Source organism: Sebastes fasciatus, chromosome 1 (assembly GCF_043250625.1).
Source record: "Sebastes fasciatus isolate fSebFas1 chromosome 1, fSebFas1.pri, whole genome shotgun sequence".
Classification (NCBI taxonomy): Eukaryota; Metazoa; Chordata; class Actinopteri; order Perciformes; family Sebastidae; genus Sebastes; species Sebastes fasciatus.
Window position 1 is genome coordinate 37,441,319 of NC_133795.1, and position 22,606 is coordinate 37,463,924.

General features: G+C 40.4%; 1 protein-coding gene across 2 annotated transcripts; it reads right to left on the reverse strand.

Annotated features, from left to right (window-relative positions):
• Nucleotides 1-517: 517 nt before the first annotated feature.
• On the reverse strand, nucleotides 518-21,473 carry LOC141774633 (cullin-associated NEDD8-dissociated protein 1-like). Of its 2 annotated transcripts, XM_074647446.1 has the most exons (24): nucleotides 21,124-21,473; nucleotides 19,775-19,918; nucleotides 19,206-19,360; nucleotides 17,776-17,899; nucleotides 17,249-17,306; nucleotides 16,711-16,909; nucleotides 15,515-15,620; nucleotides 15,259-15,401; nucleotides 14,738-15,048; nucleotides 13,811-13,952; nucleotides 11,587-11,705; nucleotides 11,299-11,454; nucleotides 9,906-10,127; nucleotides 9,474-9,680; nucleotides 8,800-8,987; nucleotides 7,222-7,384; nucleotides 6,165-6,305; nucleotides 5,792-5,931; nucleotides 4,841-5,016; nucleotides 4,445-4,540; nucleotides 3,217-3,386; nucleotides 2,976-3,140; nucleotides 2,722-2,829; nucleotides 518-998 (listed from the first exon to the last, which is right to left on the reverse strand). In XM_074647446.1, exons 1-24 carry the CDS (start codon nucleotides 21,432-21,434, stop codon nucleotides 768-770), a joined length of 3,975 nt encoding a protein of 1,324 aa, XP_074503547.1. In that variant the 5' UTR covers nucleotides 21,435-21,473; the 3' UTR covers nucleotides 518-767. The 2 variants fall into 2 exon arrangements, 1 of the variants encoding a protein (XP_074503547.1); XR_012595390.1 differs by lacking the exon at nucleotides 518-998 and having other exon boundaries at nucleotides 2,694-2,829; nucleotides 2,976-3,145; nucleotides 21,124-21,472.
• Between the last annotated feature and the right edge of the window lie 1,133 nt (nucleotides 21,474-22,606).

A 22,606-nucleotide genomic window follows, 5' to 3' on the forward strand; every position in this document is an offset into this window, starting at 1 on the left:
ATTAGCTACTTTACTTTTTTATGGTCTGCTCCATTTGTTCTGACTTCTTCTCCTCTTCCTCATGGACATGGACATGGACATGTACGAAAACTGTAATATCCCATTTAACTGGTTCCTTCTAAAATAATAGGCTGTGTTTGTGTGTTTGTTTGTGGAAGAAGTATTCAGATCTTAAAGTAACTATATCTGTCAAATGCATGTAGGAGAGTAAAAAGTACAACATATCCCTCTGAGTTTTAGTGATGGAGAATAAAGAAGTGAAATGGGGGCCGTTTTAAAACTTTGAACCAGTATCAACGTTACAAAGTGAAGCTTCATCCTGTTGATCGATGAGTCACTTTGATATCACTAAAAAATGTGTGAAAAATGTGGTCGAAACTCACTGCCCACATTGAAGATGTTTGTGTTGACGTTACGTTCATGTTGTAATCTGATGGAAAGACCAACCAGCAGATTTTACATGATGATTAAAACCTAGTGGCAACATATCAGACACAAACTGCACTGAGACACCTCACAGTGTTGCTCCCACTTTATTTCATGTGAACTACATTAAACCCAGTTCTGACTGGGAAGAACACAAAATGGGTCAAAAGAAACCGTTTAAGTCCACAGTGTATATTAAATATATCGAGGGAATTCATACTAAAACACCCAGTTTTCAAAATACAGCTGTGATTGTTGAACACATTTGAACAGCTTCTTTAAAAAGGCTTTTACCTATAAAACCATCATAACAAAACATGTCCTCCTCTATCATCCATCGTCTAGCTCACATCCATGCTCTCTGCGGGCCCTAAGCCCCCTCCCTCCCCTCCCTGGATGCTCTGGTAGATGGACGCCATGTCGGCGTTGGTTCTGATCTGGTTGGCGAAGTCGGCCATGCTGGGGCTCCTCTCCACCTCGGGCACGGCCAGCAGGGCTGCGACGGCGCGCATGGCCGAGCGCCTCAGCTCCTCCTGCTTCTCAAACTCCTGCTTCACTGAACCAGCCTTCACCTGCAGGTCCACGTTCATTTCAGTGATGTGGGAATCATCATCACGTGCTTATTAATAATGTACTCCTCATGCATTATTTTTACAATAAATATATAGATTTTTTGGGGGAAATGTAATATAAATGTGTTAACTCCAATGTTATATCTCAAATTAAGCAACCTTTTTTAAAAAATGATTTACTTTACAAACTGAAATGGGGGCTGTTTTAAAACTTTAAAACAGTACCAATGTTACAAATCGGTGTTCAAGTGGAAAACGCTGCTCTTTTCAAAGATACAGTTAAAGCCCCCCTCCAGTTTATTTTGTCATTTCTTTGATATTTTATATTTCTTTGAGTCATTTCCTGACTAAGTTGATCAGCAACACTGTTTCCAATTCTGTTTTGACAAATAATTTTGTGCTCAAAGTAAAAAAAAAAAGAAGCTTGTTTGTAAGACGTGAATATGATGTCTGACTATAGTAGAAGCTGCAGGCCAAAGGTCATCCTCCAAGCTGCAGGAGCACTCATGATCGTTTGAGTGATCTGAGCAGCAGTAAACTGATGAATCTGTTTATCTGTCCGTCAGTTTTTTCTTTCTAGTTAGTGAGCTAGTTAGCTGTAGTTAGCTAGCACAACTTCTTTCATCAACTAACTGAGTGTTTTCATTTTATTTTTTAGTTTAGTGTGTTTATTTTTACCGTGGCATTTGTGTGTGTACGGTGAACGGGTGAAATCAACACACTGAATTACACAAAATCCCACCGTCAGAATTAACCCGACACACTGACTGTCTCTCTCACTCGCTCTGTTCTTCACCGTCTCCTCCTGCTGAAGGTAAATTAACAGAAAGCAGCTGATACCGGAGGTTTGTGGGCCTCTAACAGGTCTGAACAACGGGGAGCACAACTTTCAGCTCAACAGAAAACCAGAGAAAAGTCCCGTTAGAGAAGTAAACGGATCTCAGTGCAGCCCGGTGCGGTGTCGGTGCTGGAGCTGAGGAGAGACCAGTCGGTGCTGGAGCTGAGGAGAGACCAGTCGGTGCTGGTGGACGGTGAACCTCCAAAACGTCCCCGAAACTACATTTCAAACGGCGGACCTCGGCAACACGTCTATCCGTTCTCTGGTGCTCTGGTCACCAGGAGGAGACGATGAAGAAGAGAGAGAGTGAGAGAGAGTCGGTGTGTTGAGATAATTCTGGTCTCATTTGTGGTCTGATAAACAGTAAATTCATCTAAACTGGTTTGAAAAACGATGCAATCTGGTTGCCATGGTGATGAATTACGTCTGATTATTAACTACACCCCCATTCTCTGTTTGAGAAAGAACGTTAACCAAAAAACAGGAAGTAACACTCGCTGGAGGTGGAGTGGGCGGGGGGGCTTTAAAGCTTCATCCTGTTGATCGATGTGTTTGATATGACTGAAAAATTCAACATGTGGTCAAAACTCACAGCCCACATTTCTTCCTGAGTAAAAGATAAAGATGTTTCTGTGGACGTTATATTATCATATATACTCATGTTGTAATCTGATGGAAAGACGAGCTGTGTAGAGAACCTTTAACAAAGTACAGTTGGTAATATATAAACAACTTATTTTGAAGTTAAAAGAAAAGTGAATAGAAATCTATAAGATAAGAAATAGTCTCTATTTAAAAAGCCCGTGGACGTGTAATGTAAAGCTGTGCTGTACGTTAGTGTTTATATGAATGATAACATGAATACTATGAATGATGTGCTGGTACCTTGGTAGTGCACGTAGCTTTAAGAGGCTCTATCAGTCGGTCCAGTCTTTGGAGAACAGCTGCAGGACACAGAGAGGCCAGTCTGGCTAGCATCAGGAAAGTCAGCATCTACAACACACACACACACACACACACACACACACACACACACACACACCGGCGGTCCAACCCACGTGAGTAAAAGGAGGTGAAAATTTGCTTTGCTCTTGGTGTGAATGCGACATAAGTTGATATTTTCAGTATTTTCAACCCACCCTGATATCATAGTGATCTTTGAGTCCTTCCTCCACATGATCCAGGAACTGCAGGACGTTCAGCCCCTCCAGGCAGCTGTCCAGCAGAGTGTACATACACTCGAACGCCGCTTTACGCACATCTAGACCGTCATCCACAGTGTGTTTGAACGGACCCATCTCCACCTGCTCTACACACACACACACAGTCATTAACACATGAACGTCAGACATGAACAGACATGAAACCAGCCAAACCCACCTCTCTGATGAGGTCCTTCCTGATCTGGGTCTCCTTGTAGAGGTGAGGCAGCACGGTTGCTAGGAGACCGCGGATCAGAGAGGGCTTGTTGTGAGCTGCAGAGTTAAACATCACCAAAGAGACGCGGCGCACGTTGATGTCCTCGTCCTGCAGGGTCTTCAGGAAGTCGCCTGAAAAACACCCACATGTTCATATGTCCATTGAAAAGGTGAGTTTAGTACTAAAAAGACTAACTTTAGGAGACACACACTTGATTTGGTTAACGCATATTAATGATTTTTAACGTGTGGATTTTGTCCCCCATCACTTCCAGTACAACAGGATCTCTTCACAGCCAGTATGTACAGGAGGAATGAGTACAGCATTAACTCTTTCAGTGTGCATATGTGCGTTACATTAATACAAATCTTTACTGCACACTATATTATATTATATTATTATTATATTCTTTATACTGTGAAACACAGATACTGTACACTAACTCATTTAAAAACAGGTATATTTTACACATTTTGTTTTATAAATTTCTGTTTTATATGAAAGATTCTCATTTTCCAAGTAAAACTGCAGATATTGTTTTAAATATATGTGTTTATTAGGGCTGTCAAAGTTAACAAGAAAATAACACGTTAATGCAACTTGGTTTTAACTTCACTAATTTCTTTAACACATTAACGCAACTTGTGATTTTTAGGTCGTAGCGGCTCAGTTTTAAAGCTAGAGTAAAGATACTGGTATCATATGAAACTAGAAAACCTAAGGAAGCCAAGATGGTGACGGCCAAGAACCAAGATGGAGATGGACAAAATGCCAAACTCAAGGCTTCAAAACTGCAGTCCACAAACCAATGGGTGGCATCATGGTGACAACGTCCACTTCTTAGTCTGGTTTAAAGTAGCCTAACAGTTAAAATTAAACATTTAATTTCCAAACATTGAATTCATTAATTTGACCATTTATCCTCCTGATCTCACAACGTGGGTGAGGGAGGTGTTGGTGGAGGTCAGCTCGCTCTCTTCTAAGCCTCATCAAATCTGTAGATTTCATTTAAATCTCTCGCATGACTAAATCCCGCCACAAATACGTCACATTACTGAAGCTAAACATGCTCTAACTTCAACTTCACTGTGACTTTAAGACAGACATGTGGAACGATCCTTTAAAATGAGGATTCGTTTTCAGGTTTGTCCTCAAAATAAACCTAAAGAAGAGTGTGTGTGTTTTGTACCTATGCAGTCTTTCAGCAGTGAGTCTATGGGGGCAGGTTGGTCAACGATGGTGAACTTGATCGCTGTCACCACCGTGCTGCGAGCCAGAGGAGAACCTGTAGGGGGCAGGATGACATCTATTTTAATTATTAACCCCTAAATTAACCTTTAACAGAACAATGGAACATTAACATAATCACAATAACTCAGTAGAGAGACAACTACAAAACACAAGGCTGGAAGAAAACACCTATAACACCAAAACACTTGTACTTTAACAGTATTTTCACAGTGTGGTATTAGTACTTTTACTGGTTTCTGGTTTCTAGATATATTTAAGTGTTGGATGGACAGACAGACTTAATCTCCATCATCAGAAACATCTTGTGAGTGAATCAATGAAAGAAACTTGGTACCAGCTCTGAGCTGCTGTTTCAGTCGTGGTAACAGCTGGGCGGCGTTGACCAGGGTCAGTTTCCCCAGACATTCAGCCACCAGGTTCCTGGTTCCCTCCTCCTGACACTCACAGTTCTGAAACAGCAGAGTCCAGATGGACTCCACATGGGGCGACAGACTGGAGGCTGGACAGGCACTGGCAGAGACACAGGGAGAGAAGAAGAAGAAGAGGAGGAGGAGGAGGAAGAAGGCTTTTACCAAACTTTACAGGGAATCTGGTTCAAGTTGCACAAAATACAGGTTTTACCATCTTAGATAATAAAGTGAGGCTGCAGAAGGAAGAAACACATCCCCACTTAAAAAAAAGTTAATTTTGCCAAAATTATATTCTGGTTGGATCAAAAAACAAAAAACCCAAAACAAAACAAAATCCTCTTATCTTACTTCTGTACACTAATGTCAGGTCCACACTACACAGGACATGTAGACATGAAGGCTACATGATTTGATTTCTGCATGATTCTATAATTATTTTATTAGATATATTCTATGATCTTCTATTAAAGCCTCTGATCACCCACCAGGTGTTCTCAGTTACTATGTCTGATTAGACCTCTGCTCAGGACTCTGTGGGCCTGTTAGACTAACTGATTGACCTCTTCCAGAGTCTCCTGTTAGCTTTGTTAGGGCGGGGGGGGACAAATCACACCTGTGTCATTCTTATTGGTAGATGAAGATTTGTGAATTAATAAATTCCCATCAAAGCTTCAACCTGAGCAGAGCTCTGATCAGTCAGAATAACACCCGTGTGGCTGTTCAGAGGCTTTACGTTTTGTCTTTAACTGCCACTTGAGGGCACCATAGAGTGACGTTCTCTGGTGCAACTTTGTAAAATAATGGATTCAGAAAATATGAGGAGAAAAAAGAGAAAAGATGCATTGAAAGAGGAAGAGTGGAATAAAAGCAGACACCTGATGACCTCTTTGAGGGAGTGCAGCAGCAGGTATTGTCTCCGCGGCTGGGAGGAGATCTCCTTCAGCAGGAAGGGCAGGTAGTCCTTCAGGCTGCCGACCGCCATGCTGCCTAGAGCGCAGGACGCCGCCGTCTTCACCTGAAACCACAAACTAGATACTATTAATATTAAAAAATAAATATGTTCATTCATCCAGGAAGAGTTCATTGTTGAAGAGAGAAGGACGTTTTTTTCTCACTTTCAGCAAATATATTCGAAGCTCACAAGAGAACATTTTCAACCTTTCTTTTTTTACTTTTCTACATAATTAATACATTAATCAATAATGCAAATAATGGTTATTTGTAACCTGGGAGCCATGTTGGTCTTACCTCCTCATTGGTGGAGGAGATGGCCTCCAGGAGGACTCCCTGCACCTCCTTACTTCCTCCCAGGCTGCCACTCCTCCCCACCTCCCCCAGACACAACAGAGCCAGGACTCTAGTAGACTCTGGAGAACCAGGATTCTTCACCTGAGAGGAGAGGAGAGGAGAAGAGAGAGGAGGAGAGAGGAGTAGAGGAGAGGAGAGGAGAGAGGAGGAGAGGAGGAGAGGAGAGGAGAGGAGAGGAGAGGAGAGAGGAGTAGAGGAGAGGAGAGGAGAGGGGAGAGGAGGAGAGAGGAGTAGAGGAGAGGAGAGGAGAGGAGAGGAGAGGAGAGGAGAGGAGAGGAGAGAGGAGAGGAGAGGAGAGGAGAGGGGAGAGGAGAGGAGAGGAGAGGAGAGGAGAGAGGAGAGTGGAGGAGAGGGGTCAGCAGTTGCCTGTTAAAACCCACTGATACAACCCGTCACTCACCATCACATTTCAACAAGAACACACATCATGAAAACATCTCCGAGTGCCATTCTAGTTTTCTAATAAATTGCTTCTAAATTGTTCCCGTGTCAGTGTGTTTGTGTCCTGCACAGACCTGCAGGCTTTAAATCTGGGCTTGCTGCTTTTCCGAAACTGTTTGGTTGCTGGCAAACGTCAACTTCTGCTGCGGCTGCAGCAGAAGTTGACTGATATCGAGTGTTGTGGGTTTTTGACAAGCATGAATATCTTGCAAAAATCTCCTAAGTAAAATGACAGATTTCTGTAGCTCTGCTGGCGTAACAGTGTGCACATCTTTACTTCCTAAACACACACTGTGCTCGTAAATGAATTTAGTTGTAATTTTCTTCTAATTTAATACAAAAACAAATTGTTATGATTTTGAAAGTTTTGTCAACATTCACAAATTATTCTGTGACACTTCCACCATTTAAATAAATAATTAGCTCTACATGATGCATGAAGTTGGAGGTTGGAATGAGAACAACATGAAGCGATGGAGGTTGGGTTAGTAGTACCGGCAAAAACTTCAGTCTACTTTGGACCCTGTATTTTACCAGTGTACAGACTCCCACTCACCTCCTGCAGGAGTCCGGCTACAGTGGCTGGTGTCTCTGTGGGGCAGGAGGAGGACAGAGCAGCCACACAGCGAGCTACAGACTGGTACGACTGTCTGTGGATGATGGTGGTGTCTGAAGTCTTGGAGCTGTGGAACGGAGCTGTGAGAGACTTCAGCAACTGACTGAGAGGAGGAGGAGAGGAGGAGGAGGAGGAGGAGAGGATTCAATCAAAACCTGCTCAAACTTGATTGGTCAATAGACTACTACTCGGACTACAAATGGAAACTAGAACTCTTCCGGTACCAAAATCTCGTCCCGTTGCTGCTACAGATTCTACTTGTGAATCTGTTTATAGAGATTATGAGTGTGTTCCAATCCACCTACTTCCAGAAGTACACTTCAATGTAGTGCACTGTGTACTCACTTGAGTAGTGCGTAAATTTCAGCGGGGTAGGGTTGTCTCAAATCGAATACTCTGCAGCGCACTAACCGGAAATGACGATCGCAACATTTGACCGCGGCTCGCTACCCGCCAAAATATCTTCTGAAAAAAAATTAAAGCAGAGTGGAAATTACGTTTCCAACGTCGTCGCCTACGCCTACGATGTGTCCTCCTGTTGGCTGAAAATGCACCGGTATGTTTACGTATTGTATTGTTTTATTCTGTTATGTTTGAATAGTGGTCGTGGCTCCGCCCCTTCCGCTATGTAGCCAAGATGGCGACAGTTGAGTGTGGAACGTGTCCAGCGTTCCTCACTCAACGATCTGACCGTTTTGAGTACAGCATCCGGGTACTTTGAGTGCACTGCATTTTGCCGTACTTCCCAGTGTGAACGCACTTATGCACTCAAAGTAGTAAGTGTAAGTACAGAAGTACGCGGATTGGAACACACTGTATGTCTTTCAGGCTCCACGCCCCCAGTTCGTAACGCAGACGGCATAATCGTAACCTCTGATGGCATAATCTGAATTATTTTCTCAAATTTTACAAAGCTCCTCCTGAGCTACAGAAGACATATTATAACTGATCTTTATGTATAAAATAAATCTGTAGAATTGACCTTTAAGGGTCCGTTTGTAATCAGTTGGATATCAGTATCTTTACTCCACACCCTGGAGCCTTGATTCTAACAACACGTTTATGCTTTTACAGGCTCTTAACATGCTGTTTTAGTCCTCTATTGTGTTTTAATGGGCTTCTAATCACCTGAAATAATTTCAACATTGTGGGTTTTGGAAAGTTTTCATTATCACTTTAGCTAACTATGTCAACTGTTTTACACATTACTTTTAGCTAATGTTTAGCTAACTATGTTAACTGTGCTTCCATTACTTTTTTGAATTTTAGTACCATGTTCTTGAATTGTTTTTGAACATCTGTAACAGCTCTAACAACTGTTGGATTTGTGCTGTTTTTTTCCCCGCTTCTGTCTTATTTCACCCATAATGCATTGCTAGACAGGCTATCGAAGTCAGTCTTACATTAGTCACTTGATGGGAAGTTTTATGCAACAGACAAATTGAAGTGTCTATTGCAAGTCTGACCTAAAGTCAAGACAAAGCTAGGTCTACTTTAATGCAACTGGCCCCATGGTACCTGTAGCCCAGGTTACTGGTTTTGGACAGCACCAGTGCCTGTAGGAAGTCCAGTATGGCTGCCAGCGCTCCACCCTGCAGCAGAGGAGAGTGGACGAGTCTGAAGACTCCCGGCAGCACGGAGGAGCTGATCTTAGCCAGAGACGAGGGGCAGGCTTTGGCCATGCAGGTCAGCAAGGTCACGGATACCTACAGAGACACGCAACATGTTAAAATACTACATGTATTATATAACAATATCTATATACACAGCACTGGTCAACAGGACTGGAAGATAATACTTACCTCAGCCAAGGAGGTTTTATTTTTTAAATATTTTTTTTGTCTATTTTAGTTTCGTTTATTTGAGGGATAAAGAAAATGTATAAATACACATATAAAAAATGCCAGAATGCTATTTTTCATCTGTTGTCCCTGGTCAAAGTGTTACAAAAGTCTTCCTAAAATTCATCAAAAGCAGAAACCGTGGCGAATATGTAGTGTCTGAGTGCCTTCTAGTCTGTAATAGGTGAGGTAGTGTATATCCATGTCTCTTGATTACTCCTTTAAATAATATCTACCCTTGTCCAGGTCACCAGACTCTTCATCAATGTTTGCCATCATGTATTCTCTAAATGTCACAGTGAGCACGGTGGAAGGAGCCTGATTAATGAGTGCTGGTGTTAAGTCCAGTACCTGTGATACGTGCATGTCGCTCTCGTCCACCAGAGCAGGCAGCTCGCTCAGAACAGGCTCCAGCGCTGCAGGTTTGATGCTGGCAGAGTGATGCGTGACCAACGAGGTCAGACACGCCAGCGTGCCGAGCTTCAGAGCACGCTGGTTCTTCCGCAAGAAAGACCCCAACACAGACAGAGTCTCTGGCAGGATGGACGACAGGTTGATCTGGACGAGACGGAGACGGAAAGTTATTTATCAGTCACTGCTTTCCAGAGGTGGAAGAAGCATTCACATCCTGTACTGCAGTAAAAGTACTAACACCACACTGTGGAAATACTCAACTGAACTGAATACTTAATGAAGTAAAAGTATGTAATCAGCTAACTGTAGTTAAAGTAGTTAAAGTAAAAGTATTGATTGTGCAGTAAAATGTTGTGTTTCACACTGAACCTTTAGTGGAGATGCAGAGATAAGGGTGATGCTCCTGACTGCTGTCAACCTTGTGATCTCATTCTTCAACCTCTCCAGGAAGATCTCCAAAACGCCCTGCAGCTCCGCCCCCAGGTGGTCGCCAAGGTGACACACCATGTGACCCATACAGGAAATAGCCCTCTCTTTCACTTCCTGGTCGATGTCTGTTGCTTTCAGCCTCTTCAGAGTTACACAAAACACCTTGGAGAAACAACATGTGGTGATTTTTCGATGTAGATGAAACACTTCCAACAGATGGTTGTTGACCATCTCTAAAGCTGGACAGACACTGATCTTGTAAACATGTTTTAATTGACATTTCTGCACGACAGAACCTTTATGCTACGAATGCACAATTTCAATATAAAAATCATACCTTGTAATAGTGAACTTACTTGGGGGGAATCTATTTCTTTATTGGAAAACATTTATTTTATAAATTAGTTGTTCACTTTAACCTAGAGATGCAAAGATCCAACTTTTCAAGTCCTGATACCGATAGCGAAACCTGGGCTACCAGTGATAGCAGCGATACCAGTGTTTAATTAGCTGCATGCCTCACTGTGTGGACGTCACTGTTCTTTTATGTGTAAGGAAACATCACGCTTGACTATTGTTTTCTTAACTTTGTCAAAAAATATAACAAATAAATACAAACATTTATTTTATTTATACATTATTTAAACAATATTTATTTATTATTAGAATAATAAATTGTACACTAGCAACTTGGTAAAAAATCTTCTAAATTAACAGGAATTATAATTCAACTGTAACCCTTTTTAATGCAGCAACAAATTGGTCAAAACATAAACAGGAATTAAATGTATATAGTATATAAACATAGAACTGACTAGAATAGATCGGATCCAATGTCACTGATACCCGATCCAGCTGTTTGAGTCATTATCGGCCCGATATCTGATCCGCTATCGGTGCATCCCTACTTTAAACCCTAAGTTTGCACACAGCCCACATTGTCCTCATTCCATTAGTTAACTCACCACATAGCACATTTGCTTTTATTTGACAAATTAATGTATTTTGTAAAAGGTTAGTTTCTATCTGCATGGTAAATAAACTCTAAACAGATAACCTTTATATTCTCATTTCATTCCCGTTAATTCCCATGGAAAGTTTCCACTTTGAATATTCCTGGCATTCCACAGTCATCATGACCCTTAAACTGCACATCAAACTACAACTGATCTGTCAGAGCTTCAGGTTGAATCTGTACAGACAAACTAACAGACTGTACTAACATTTACCGGTGTTCTGGGTGTTAATAATGACGACAGGATATTACATCTCTACGGTGATATTATAGAGCCAAAGCACCAAACAGCCGGTGAACCCCCCCGACCCTTCTCACCTCTCTGACAAACGGTTTGGGGTCGAATCCTGCGGCGGTGGCGGTCTGTCCCTGCGGCCTCATCACTCTGACAAGCTGCTGGGCGACCAGCAGAGCCTCCGACGTGATCTTATAGAAAGAGTCTTCTATACACGCCACCACCGGAGGCAGCAGCACCTGCAGCCACGAAGACAAGGCTTCATTTGTTCATCTTCAGACTGAGCCTCAAACTTATTCATATCAGCAAATAGTCATTTTAAACAATATGCACATTATCATGAAGCAGAGCTTTAAAGAGGTTTAGAGGACCTGCATGTGTGTCTGAAAGGCCTGAGGAGGGTGGGAGAGGAGGAGGACGTGGAAGAAGGAGAGAGCATCGATCCTCATGGTGGAGGAGGTGGACCTGTCTGTCAGGGAGAAGATGATGCCTGGAGGAGGAAGGAGGAAGGAAGGAAGGAAGGAAGGAAGGAGGAAGGAAGGGAAAAAAGAAGAGGAGAGAGCAAGGGGATGCAGGGAAGCAGCTGAACGTAAGTAAGAGATAACGTACAACGAGCCGGTCGTTATCGCGTCGATCCCGACGTGAAGCGAAAGATTCATTTCGCAATAACGACCGGCTCACTGTACATTATTACACTTATTACACGGCTACGTACTAAATTAATCAATAATTTGACACAAAATATTAATTTAAAACATTATTTTAATTGATATAAAAATGTTTTGAATTCTTCCGCTAGTAAAATTAGTCCGTTTGACACGGTTGGAACCGAGTCCGTAGCAACGTAAATGTAGTTTAAGATTTGCTGACTCGTTAGCTGTAATTCACATTAAACTGAACATTTCCATTGATGGTGAAGTGAGACGAGGTGAGTGGGACGTCTCTTGGAATATTAATGTTGATGTTTCTGTCCTCATTCATCTGGATGTGTCCTTCTTGTCGATGCATAAAATGGCCGCGGCATCTGATTGAGGTTTTCTGTCCAGTAAATTACATTTTCTTTTCGATTTAAACGCGCCCGTACCGTATTCCGTTTAGTGTTAACTTCATGTCTGTCGATTCCTTTGTCGTCCTGCTCTTTGTGTTTTTTAACCCGTCTCGCTTTTTCTGCTCTGTTTTCTTGTTCTCTCTTTCTTTTCTTCACTGGGGACTCTTCTGCCGTTAACCATGAATCTAAAGTTTCGTGCTCTCCAAATATATTAAAATTCTTATCAGAAAAATACTCCATGGTGTTTTCTGATGGAGGAACGGAAACCTAACGTCTATTTTGTGCCGCAGTTAAATTTACCGGACTTCTTTCTGTGCATTGATATGATCGGACGTGGTCCTCCAGAGTCTGTGATCAGAGCGTCCGTAGCAACATTCTGCTATAAAGAAATAACAGACCGTAGAACGCTGTGATTGACCAATCAGAATCGAGTATTCAACAGAGCCGTGCAACAGTCTGTTATACATAACAACGGTCTGTTATACATAGCAACGATCTGTTATACATAGCAACGGTCCCTTATACATAGCAACGGTCTGTTATACATAGCAACGGTCTGCTTTACATAGCAACGGTCCGTTATACATAGCAACGGTCTGCTATACATGGTCTGTTATAAGTAGCAATGGTCTGTTTTACGTAGCAACGGTCTGTTATACATAGCAACGGTCTGTTATACGTAGCAACGGTCTGCTATACATAGTCTGTTATAAGTAGCAATGGTCTGTTTTACGTAGCAACGGTCTGTTATACATAGTCTGTTATACGTAGCAACGGTCTGTTATACTTAGCAACGGTCTGTTATACATAGCAACGGTCTGTTATACGTAGCAACGGTCTGTTATATTGGACCAAACAGGTCATGCAACTTTCCACAAAGTTTAACTGAAATACTTCAAGTAGTTCTGAGATATCTTGCTAACTAACAATTAATAATAGATAATGTACAGCGAGCCGGTCATTGATGTGAAAGAATCCCCGACAGGCCGATGCAATGACCCGCTAGCTGTCCCGCTTATTACACGGCTACTTACCGAAGAAATCAATAATTTGACACAAAAACGATCCTCCAGAGTCCGACATCAGAACTGCTATACGTAGCAACAGTCTGCTATACATAGCAACGGTCTGCTATACATAGTCTGTTATAAGTAGCAATGGTCTGTTTTATGTAGCAACGGTCTGTTATACATAGCAACGGTCTGTTATACATAGCAACGGTCTGTTATACGTAGCAACGGTCTGTTATACTTAGCAACGGTCTGTTATACATAGCAACGGTCTGTTATACGTAGCAACGGTCTGTTATACATAGCAACGATCTGTTATACATAGCAACAGTCTGCTATAAAAAAAATATCAGACCGTAAAACGCCGTGATTGACCAATCAGAATCAATTATTCAACAGAGCCGTGTAATAAAGACGTATAGATGTTAGGAGGGCTGAACGGGAAATAAAAAGAAAGAAAAAGGCAATTTGTGTGCGTGTGTGTGTGTGTGTGTGTGTGCGTGCGTGCGTGCGTGTGTGTGTGTGTGTGCGTGTTACCAGGTATCAGTGCAGGTATGTGCGGCTCCAGAGCTCCAGGTACAGTGTGAGCCAGTTCAGTGAGCAGAAGGAAGCAGCCCTGTCGAGATTTAATGCTCTTCTCCTTCAGCTGTCGGTGGAGAGTCTTCACTATCAGGGGCACCTGCACACACACACACACACACACACACACACACACACACACACACACACACACACACACACACACACAGATCATGCATTTGCTATTTGAGTTTCTGTTTTACTTATTATTCACTGATCTGTTTGAGAGAATCTCAGCTGGTAACCAGAACACAAGCTGTAAAACGTACCTCCCAATCCTTTTGTTTATGTGTTATATTTGTTGAAATTCTCATTACACTCCGACAGCAATCAATAAATCAAATACTCTGTAATAAACCATCCAATCATTTCATTCAGCCCAAACTTTCACTGGAGAACAGTTTGCAACACGGGGCTGTTTTTAGGTTGGATCATTTTGCTGGTTTCTCAACATTACCGACTCTGCCTTTAACTTCCAAATTTAACATCGCATCCACACGTAGTTCAGTAACTGAATAGTGAAAACTCGTAGAGGTACCAAGGGAAGCCCTTGAATGTTTTTCTGAAGGAGCTACAGTTTATGTGCAACTAATAATGTCACATTGTTGTTGTTTTGGTTTTATTGTTTGTTGATACGTATATGTATATATATATTTACATCTTTACTTTACTTTTAATGTTATCAACAAAGAGAAATGTTCTCCCCTCGTCCTAAGATGGTCCTAAATTGATACTAGAGTATACTTCTTTTATGAATGATGCGGTACAGTTGAAGCAGTGGCGCTGTGTGTGTTTGACCATCAGCGACGGTCCAACTCCACCCAGAAAGTTCAAGTACTTTCTGTACCTGTTTCTATGTGTACTGGTAGTAAAATGTTTCAGTACCTGTTCCTTCAGCATGGCGACGGCTGGCTCCTCCTCCCCGCTCCCCGCTGAGTCGGACGCGGCCGTGATGAGGCCGTGGTGACTCGGTCCAGCTCGTGTTTGTCTCAGCAGCGTTGAGAAGGCGGCGAAGACGTCGGCCCTGACGTTCTCCTCCCGCTCCTTGAAGCGGGCCAGCAGGGCGGGGCAGATGGAGGTGTAGAAGGAGAGGATGAGGTCCCGCCGCGTGGTGAGCAACGCCTCCAGACACTTGATGGAGGAGCGCCGCACCTTCCAGCTCATATCGTCATCGTCACTGTACTCGTCGTCTGATTCTGGAGTCAAGAGACCAGACAGTTATCTCTAAGTATAAGTACATATTTGAGGTACTTGAGTATTTCCATTTGATACCACTTTATACTTCTACTCCACTACATCTTTAGTTACTTTACAGACGAGAGTAAAGTAAACATGTTCTGGTATAAACCCAAAATAAAGTATGAACTTGTAATTTAATTAGGAGATGAAAACAGTAAACAAATAACCTTCATCCAGCCCGTCCTCTATGTCCATGCTGTCCTCTTGCTCCTCTTGCTCGTTATCATAGTTGTAGTTAGGGTCAAAGGTCATGAACTTCAGACAAAGCTGTGTTACTGTGGCAATATGAGGGGACATCTCCTTTGGACACCTGTCAATCAACGGACACGACATGAATAATAGAGTGTGTGTGTGTGTGTATGTGTGTGTGTGTGTGTGTGTGTCCGTGTGTGTGTGTGTGTGTGTGTGTGTGTGTGTGTGTACCTGCGTATGAAGGCTTCAAAGGCCTGGAAACAAAACTCTCTCAGCTCGTCGTCCTCCACAGCGGTGAACTTCACCACCATCGGGATCAGCTTCTCTAAATGCTCACCTACATCACACACACACACACACACACACACACGCACACACGCGCGCACACACACACACACACACACACACACACACACACACACAGACATAAAAGACAAACAAAATGAACGTACAGTTTATGAGTTTTTATCTAAATAATTAAAACGTCAATTAAAAAGTCAGGTTTTTGGCCGTCGCCATCTTGGTTTTTTGCAACCAGAAGTGACATCAGAGGGTGGAGCTAAGTACAACCGAACGCTGAATAAGACAAAAATGTTATAATTAACTCTGATGAAGTGAAAACACACTGTGAAAGGGTTATAGTTCTAAAACAAAAACACGGACAACTCCCAGACCGGACAAAGCCGTGGTAGCGACCTGTCAATCACAAGGTCACAACGCCCTAAAGCATCCCCTGCTTTATGGTCTATTTGACTCTAAATGGGACCATAATTTACTAAATGAACATCATGCTGTATTGAAGAAGACTTGAAACTAGCGATTGAGACGATAAACTCATGTTTACAATGTTTACTGAGGTAATAAATCAAGTGAGAAGTAGACTCATTTTCTCATAGACTTCTATACAACCAGAGGAGTCGCCCCCTGCTGGCTGTTAGACAGAATGCAGGTTTAAGGCACTTCAGCATCGGCTTCACTTCTCAGACCCGGAGGTTGATGCCTGGTTTTAAGTTAACATTTAAAGACAAAAAAGTTATCTTGTTTCTTGGTTTTTCAATCTAAAATATAAACCCAATATATATCTTGGAAATCTGTTGAGCTTCTGTGTTTAGTGTTTTATTTTGTTTTAAAGGCCAGTGATTAAAGCCTGATGTCGTAAGGAACCAGGTGATTTAGTCACCTAACCATCCATCAGCCGGTCCAAAGACTCAGACTAAACTAAACTAAACACCTCCAGAAGTTTTTGTCCTGAACTCAAAGACTTGAGGACCTGAGTGGCCGTCCTGGTTTAGAAGCAGTTCAGACAAATACTGCTGGTGCAAGACGAGGAAGTGCTTTAATAATAATAAATAAAATAAAAATCAACATGATAACTGACCAGAGTTATGACGTTAAACTGGTCACATGAACGCAGCTACAGATCTCACCGACTCGATGGCCGCCCTGACGGCTGATGGTCGCTAGGCACTGGATGTACGTCCTCGTCATGGAAGTGGGCGGGGCCTTGGCCAACTCCGTCAACAGGTGTTCAATTAGCTGGGAGAAGAGGGCGGGGCTACAGCAGGGCACCAGGTGACCGAGAGCCAAGATGGAGCGCTTCCTGACCGCCATCCTGGGGCTGGTTAACTGACGGGGCATCAGGGGGAAGAGTGAGTGAGTGAGTGAGTGAATGAATGAATGAATGAATAAATGAATGAATGAACGAACGAACGAACGCACAGATGGACAGAAGAAAAGACAGATAAAATATAAATAAGATCCAGTAAAATAAAATATAGCACAATATGTCACAATGACTGAAAATTTAAATAATATAAAAATCGTACACTTTGCATGCAAAAAGGCAATATTACATATACTACAACTACTGCTGCTACTACTACTCTGTGTACTCCTACAACGAGAAGAGAATGAAATGTACCACATTCACATTTGTCTTTGTTATTTGGAGTCTCAGTTTCTCACCTGAGGCAGCAGACTGGAGAGCAGAGAGCTGTGGAAACTGACCAGAGCACCACTCAGCCTGGAGAATCAAAAATATCAATAAAATATCAATAAATAAATAAAAAGAATATAGCATATAAATATAAAAGATTATATTCCAGTCTGTGCTAGCAGCTCTGTGAGGCTGTATTTGGTGTGTTCACCATTGTAGTGTAGCGTGTTAGCATGCTATTTTACCTAATTATCAGTAAATCACTATGTTACCTAAACCTAATTATCACAAGAGCTGTCAATCGATTAAAATATTTAATCGCACATTTTTTATCTGTTCAAAATGTACCTTAAAGGGAGATTTGTTAAGTATGTAATACTCTTATCAACATGGGAATGGACAAATATGCTGCTTTATGCAAATGTGTGTATATATTTATTATTTGAAATCAATTAACAACACAAAACAATGACAAATATTGTCCAGAAACCCTCACAGGTACTGCATTTAGCACCTTTTACCAATGGATTCCTTATGTTTTCTGTTTAGTTGTTACCTTCCCAACATGTCCGACAGGATGTCCAGAGCCTCCAGCTGAACGGACACGTCTTCCTGTTTCCCCATGGCACCGATCAGGTGGGAGGTAATCTTCTTGCACACACTGACTGTCAGCGTCAAACCTGGCAACCCACATGAATAACACAAGAACCCAGAGGGAAGTTAGAACAGCAACAGACCTGGCAACTAAAAAAACAAACATGTAACAATAATCAATTTGTTTAACATGTCATTTTAAGTATATTTACCGGCCGTCCCTTTAAATATAAAAATTAGGGCTGTCAAAGTTAACGCGATAACAACACGTTCACACAAATTTGTTTTAATGCCACTAATTTCTTTAACGCATTAACGCAACTTGTGAGTTTTAAGTTGTAGCGGGTCAGTTTTAAAGCTAGAGTGAAGATCCTGGTATCATATGAAACTAGAAAACCTAAAGAATCCATCGGTACCAACCATGTCATACTAGCTATATATACCAGCAATATATGTACTTCATACTGTATCTGCGTCTCTATTTATAGCTCAGATTCACCAATATGCTGATGACATCCGCCTAATTTTGGCAGAATAAAAATAAACAAAAAAGGGAGTTTTAATGTGAGGAAGCCCTCACTAACTGACTCAATGACCTGAATACTAGCTTGTCAAGAAGGAGGCTAAATAACACTCCAAAATTACACTAAGTTTTGGGGCGGAAAGGGGTCCCTTGACCTCTGACCTCCAGATATGTGAATGAAAATGGGTTCTATGGGTACCCACGAGTCTCCCCTTTACAGACATGCCCACTTTATGATAATCACATGCAGTTTTGGGGTAGTTCATAGTTAAGTCAGCACACTGACACACTGACAGCTGTTGTTGCCTGTTGGGCTTCACTTTGCCATGTTAAGATTTGAGTATATTTTTTATGCTAAATGCAGTACCTGTGAGGGTTTCTGGACAATATTTGTCATTGTTTTGTGTTGTTAATTGATTTACAATAATAAATATATACATACATTTGCATAAAGCAGCATATTTGTCCACTCCCATGTTGATAAGAGTATTAAATACTTGACAAATCTCCCTTTAAGGTACATTTCGAAGTTAAAAACAGTTAAAAATGTGCGATTAATCACGATTAAATATTCTAATCGATTGACAGCCCTAATAAAAATATACAAATATACAACTTGGATAAACATTAATAGTCTAATGTACATTTTAGTCTGATCTCTGTGATGCTGTAGACACTTGAAATATCTACAGAAAAACTACAGGAACTATTTTGTAGTTATTGAAATCTCTTGAATGCAGAGTTGTGAAATGAATGTGGCTTCTGAATTTAAACACAGCAGCATCTTTAACGTGAGATGGAAGCTTGTTGTCACCATGATAGATAATGAAGGGATAGGTGATGATGAGGATGATGATGACAGTCCTCACCTGATGAAGACAGCGGCAGCTCAGCAATCACCGTCTTCAGTCCCATGCTGGAAATGTCTCTCAGCGGCTCTTTGTCTGACATCATGTTTGAACACAGCGTGTCCACCATCGTCTCTACCTGAGGCTCCTTCACCTTACTCACCAGAGGAGCCAGACTACGAATCAATAAAAAAATAGATAAAATATTATAAATATGTATACTATTATAACTATTTACTATTTATTTATTAAACGTTTGCTTCCCAGAGGAGCATAAAGTGAGCGATGGACATAAATGGAAGTTAGAAAAATCCAGCACCCAGATTTTGAGATCAATCTCAAACTTTTTCAAGTCAAGGATCCAAAATCACATTACAGTGGTACACCAAAGACGCAGTAGAGAAACATGTCAAATATTGCACATTCACATTAGCATTTGATTTTCAATATTCTGCAAAATAATCACAATATCATTAAATGTGAAATGATGAATATGCAGCGTAGTCCTTAATCAACCCCCACCCCATCACCCTGAGCAGGAACGAGTGAGTAAATATCCGTCCACACAGACTGAAGAACTGTGTTTTTACCATTTGACGGCCAGGTTCTGCACCTCCCCGTTCTTGTCCTCCAGAAGTTTGAGCAGCATGGTCACCACCTTCCTCTCACTGTCCTCATCCAGCTTAATGCTGTCCTTCTGCAGCTCCAGCATCAGGTCGTTAGTGGCCATGAACCTGGTCACACAAACACATTATGAATTCATTAAAATGTCTGTTTTTATGTTGTTATGACACTAAATCCCCTCCCAAGAACAGGAAAAGAAAGACAGGCACCAAAGACTTAAACATCAGTTAATTAAGGTGATGAGTTGAGTGAAATCTGTATTTTTCATGATGTTGTTGATTTACAGACACTCTAATCTCAAATGGTGGGAAGTAACTAAGTACATTCACTTAATTGATGTATTATTATAGATTAAACTACCAGCAGTATATAAACTCATTAAAATGATCTCCACCTTTACCAGATGCAACATTAAAGTGATGAACACATGAATATGGAGGACGGAACCTGCCAAACTCGAAAATAAATGAATAAATTACTAAATAAATGCAGCAAAAATATTATAATGAAGTGATGACAAACGTTGAGTGACAGCCCCCTCATTTACATAATGAGGCAGAATACATAAAGAAATGTACAAAGAAAAGAATACATAAATAAATAAGTTTAGGAAAATAAATATGGGCTGAAATGCAAAGGGAAAATCGTGCAGGTATAAATAAATAAATACATAAATACATACATTTAAAAACAAATATGAAATAAATAAAAAATAATGCAAAAATAAACAATAACATAACAATTAAAAGGGAAAATTAAACGGAAGAGTGAATAAATAAGGGAATTAATACAAAGATAAATAAATAAACAAATAAATAAATAAGCAAATTAAAACAGAAATATAAATTTTTGTCACATTTTATCAATTAATTAATGGCTACATTTATTTTTAATATTATTTTTCCTACATTTAATGACATATTTATTTATTTATTGAGTCATTTATTTTTGGCAGGTTCTGTCCTCCATACAATAATTCATCAATAATTATGATACAATAATATACTATAGACTATTCTGCATAATGAGTAGTAGAACTTTAAGTATTATTTTGATGCTAATACTGTTGCACTTTTACTTAAGTAAGGTTTTGAATGTTCTACACTGTGGTATTACTTCTTGTAGGCTACTGAAGTAAATGATCTGAGTACGTCTCCCCCCCACACACAGACACACACTTATTAAAGTAGTTAAAAGTAGACTTTCAGTGTGATGACATTTAAATAAAAGTGACAGACACACATAAGGAGTCAGGACTAAAAAGTGTCCTCTCACTGTGAGACACTGGAGCTGCTCATGAACTGTTGAGTCTCACCTGAAGTCTTTGTCAGTTGACGTCATCTTCTCCAGCAGGTTGGAGATGTGGTAGGACACACTGGACATGTTGGGTCGGGTTGGGAAACTTATTCTACGATGAAAAGTGAAGAGTGTAGCGACAGATTTAACCCGACAACATGGCGAGAGTGGAGGCGACGTAGAGAAGGAGTCACACCGGAGAGAGAGCCTCACCGGCGGGGGGAAACCTGACACTGCTGGGTTCAGATAAAAATAGATGTGAAGCAAAGAACACATATACACCAAGAGGCGAAACTCAGCTGTTGGTTCCATAGCAACATCAGCGCCCATTCCGCCATGTTGGACTGAAAGCAACCACCGGACGCCAGTAAAACGTCACCTACAAAAGTAAAACTAAAGTATTTCTATTATATTGTCATATATTTCATGTCTCTACTGAAATGGCCTCTGTTGAACAATAAGATAACAAATAGTCAATATGATTAAGATAAATATGTAAGTTATGAATTGGTGTTGTGATTAAGTTATATTATAAGTAATGAATTGGTATTGTGGATTTATAACAAATTTATATTTTGATAAGGATAATTATATCATTAATTAATTTATATTTCTGTATGACACAGATTAAAGGTAATAATTATAGTTAGAATAATTATAAATAATAATAATTAGAGTTAGACAAATTTAGGAAAATTTAATTAGAGTATATGTATGGCTCATTAAGGAAGCTGGTTAATAATTTTTAATTGATTTATGGAGAAGGGGTGGGATTAAATAAGTTTATACTTCTTCTCGCTCCTTTTCGAATATGTAAATCAAGGCATCAAGTGTTGACAATTTATTTTTCCTACGCTTTTCATTGTATGTAAATACTACTTGTTTCTGGCTGTCCACTTGTTGGTATGATCATTCTCTTTTTCTTTTTTTTCTTTTCTTTTTTGTATTCTACATGTTCGAAATACATTTTTAAATTTTTAAATGAAAATGAATGAAATATTATAAATATAATAAGCGTTTCAGTCCAAAATGCGGCTGTTGTTGTCAAAAAAACACCAGAGTCGTCTCTTTGCTTCTGTGCTCTTTGTGTGAGGGCGGAAGTGTTTCAGGTTTATGGTGCCACCGTGTGGACACATAGACACTGAGCCGACTAATTAAAATGTATTATATATTTTATTATATAATTTAATATTTTATTTTGTCGGTTGATGAGCGTAAAACGTCAAGAGTAGTTTTACTTTTGGTACTTTAGGTATATTTCGAAATTTGGAAATAAATGAGGGCTGAAATGCGAAGGGAAAATCGTGCAGGTATAAATAAATAAATAAATACATACATACATTTAAAAACAAATGTGAAATAAATAAAAAAAAATGCAAAAATAAACCATAACATAACAAATAAAAGGGAAAATTAACCAGAAGAGTGAATAAATAAGGGAATTAATACAAAGACAAATAAATAAATAAACAAATAGATAAATAAATAAATAAGCAAATTAA

Excerpts from the sequence above, each read along its gene's own strand:
- LOC141774633 (XM_074647446.1), bottom strand. The coding sequence starts at position 21,434 with ATGGGCGCTGATGTTGCTATGGAACCAACAGCTGAGTTTCGCCTCTTG. Across the intron at positions 17,307-17,775 it reads CTGTCGGACATGTTGGGAAG|GCTGAGTGGTGCTCTGGTCA; the intron begins GTAACAACTAAA and ends TTGATTCTCCAG. Across the intron at positions 7,385-8,799 it reads ACCAGTAACCTGGGCTACAG|TCAGTTGCTGAAGTCTCTCA; the intron begins GTACCATGGGGC and ends TCCTCCTCTCAG.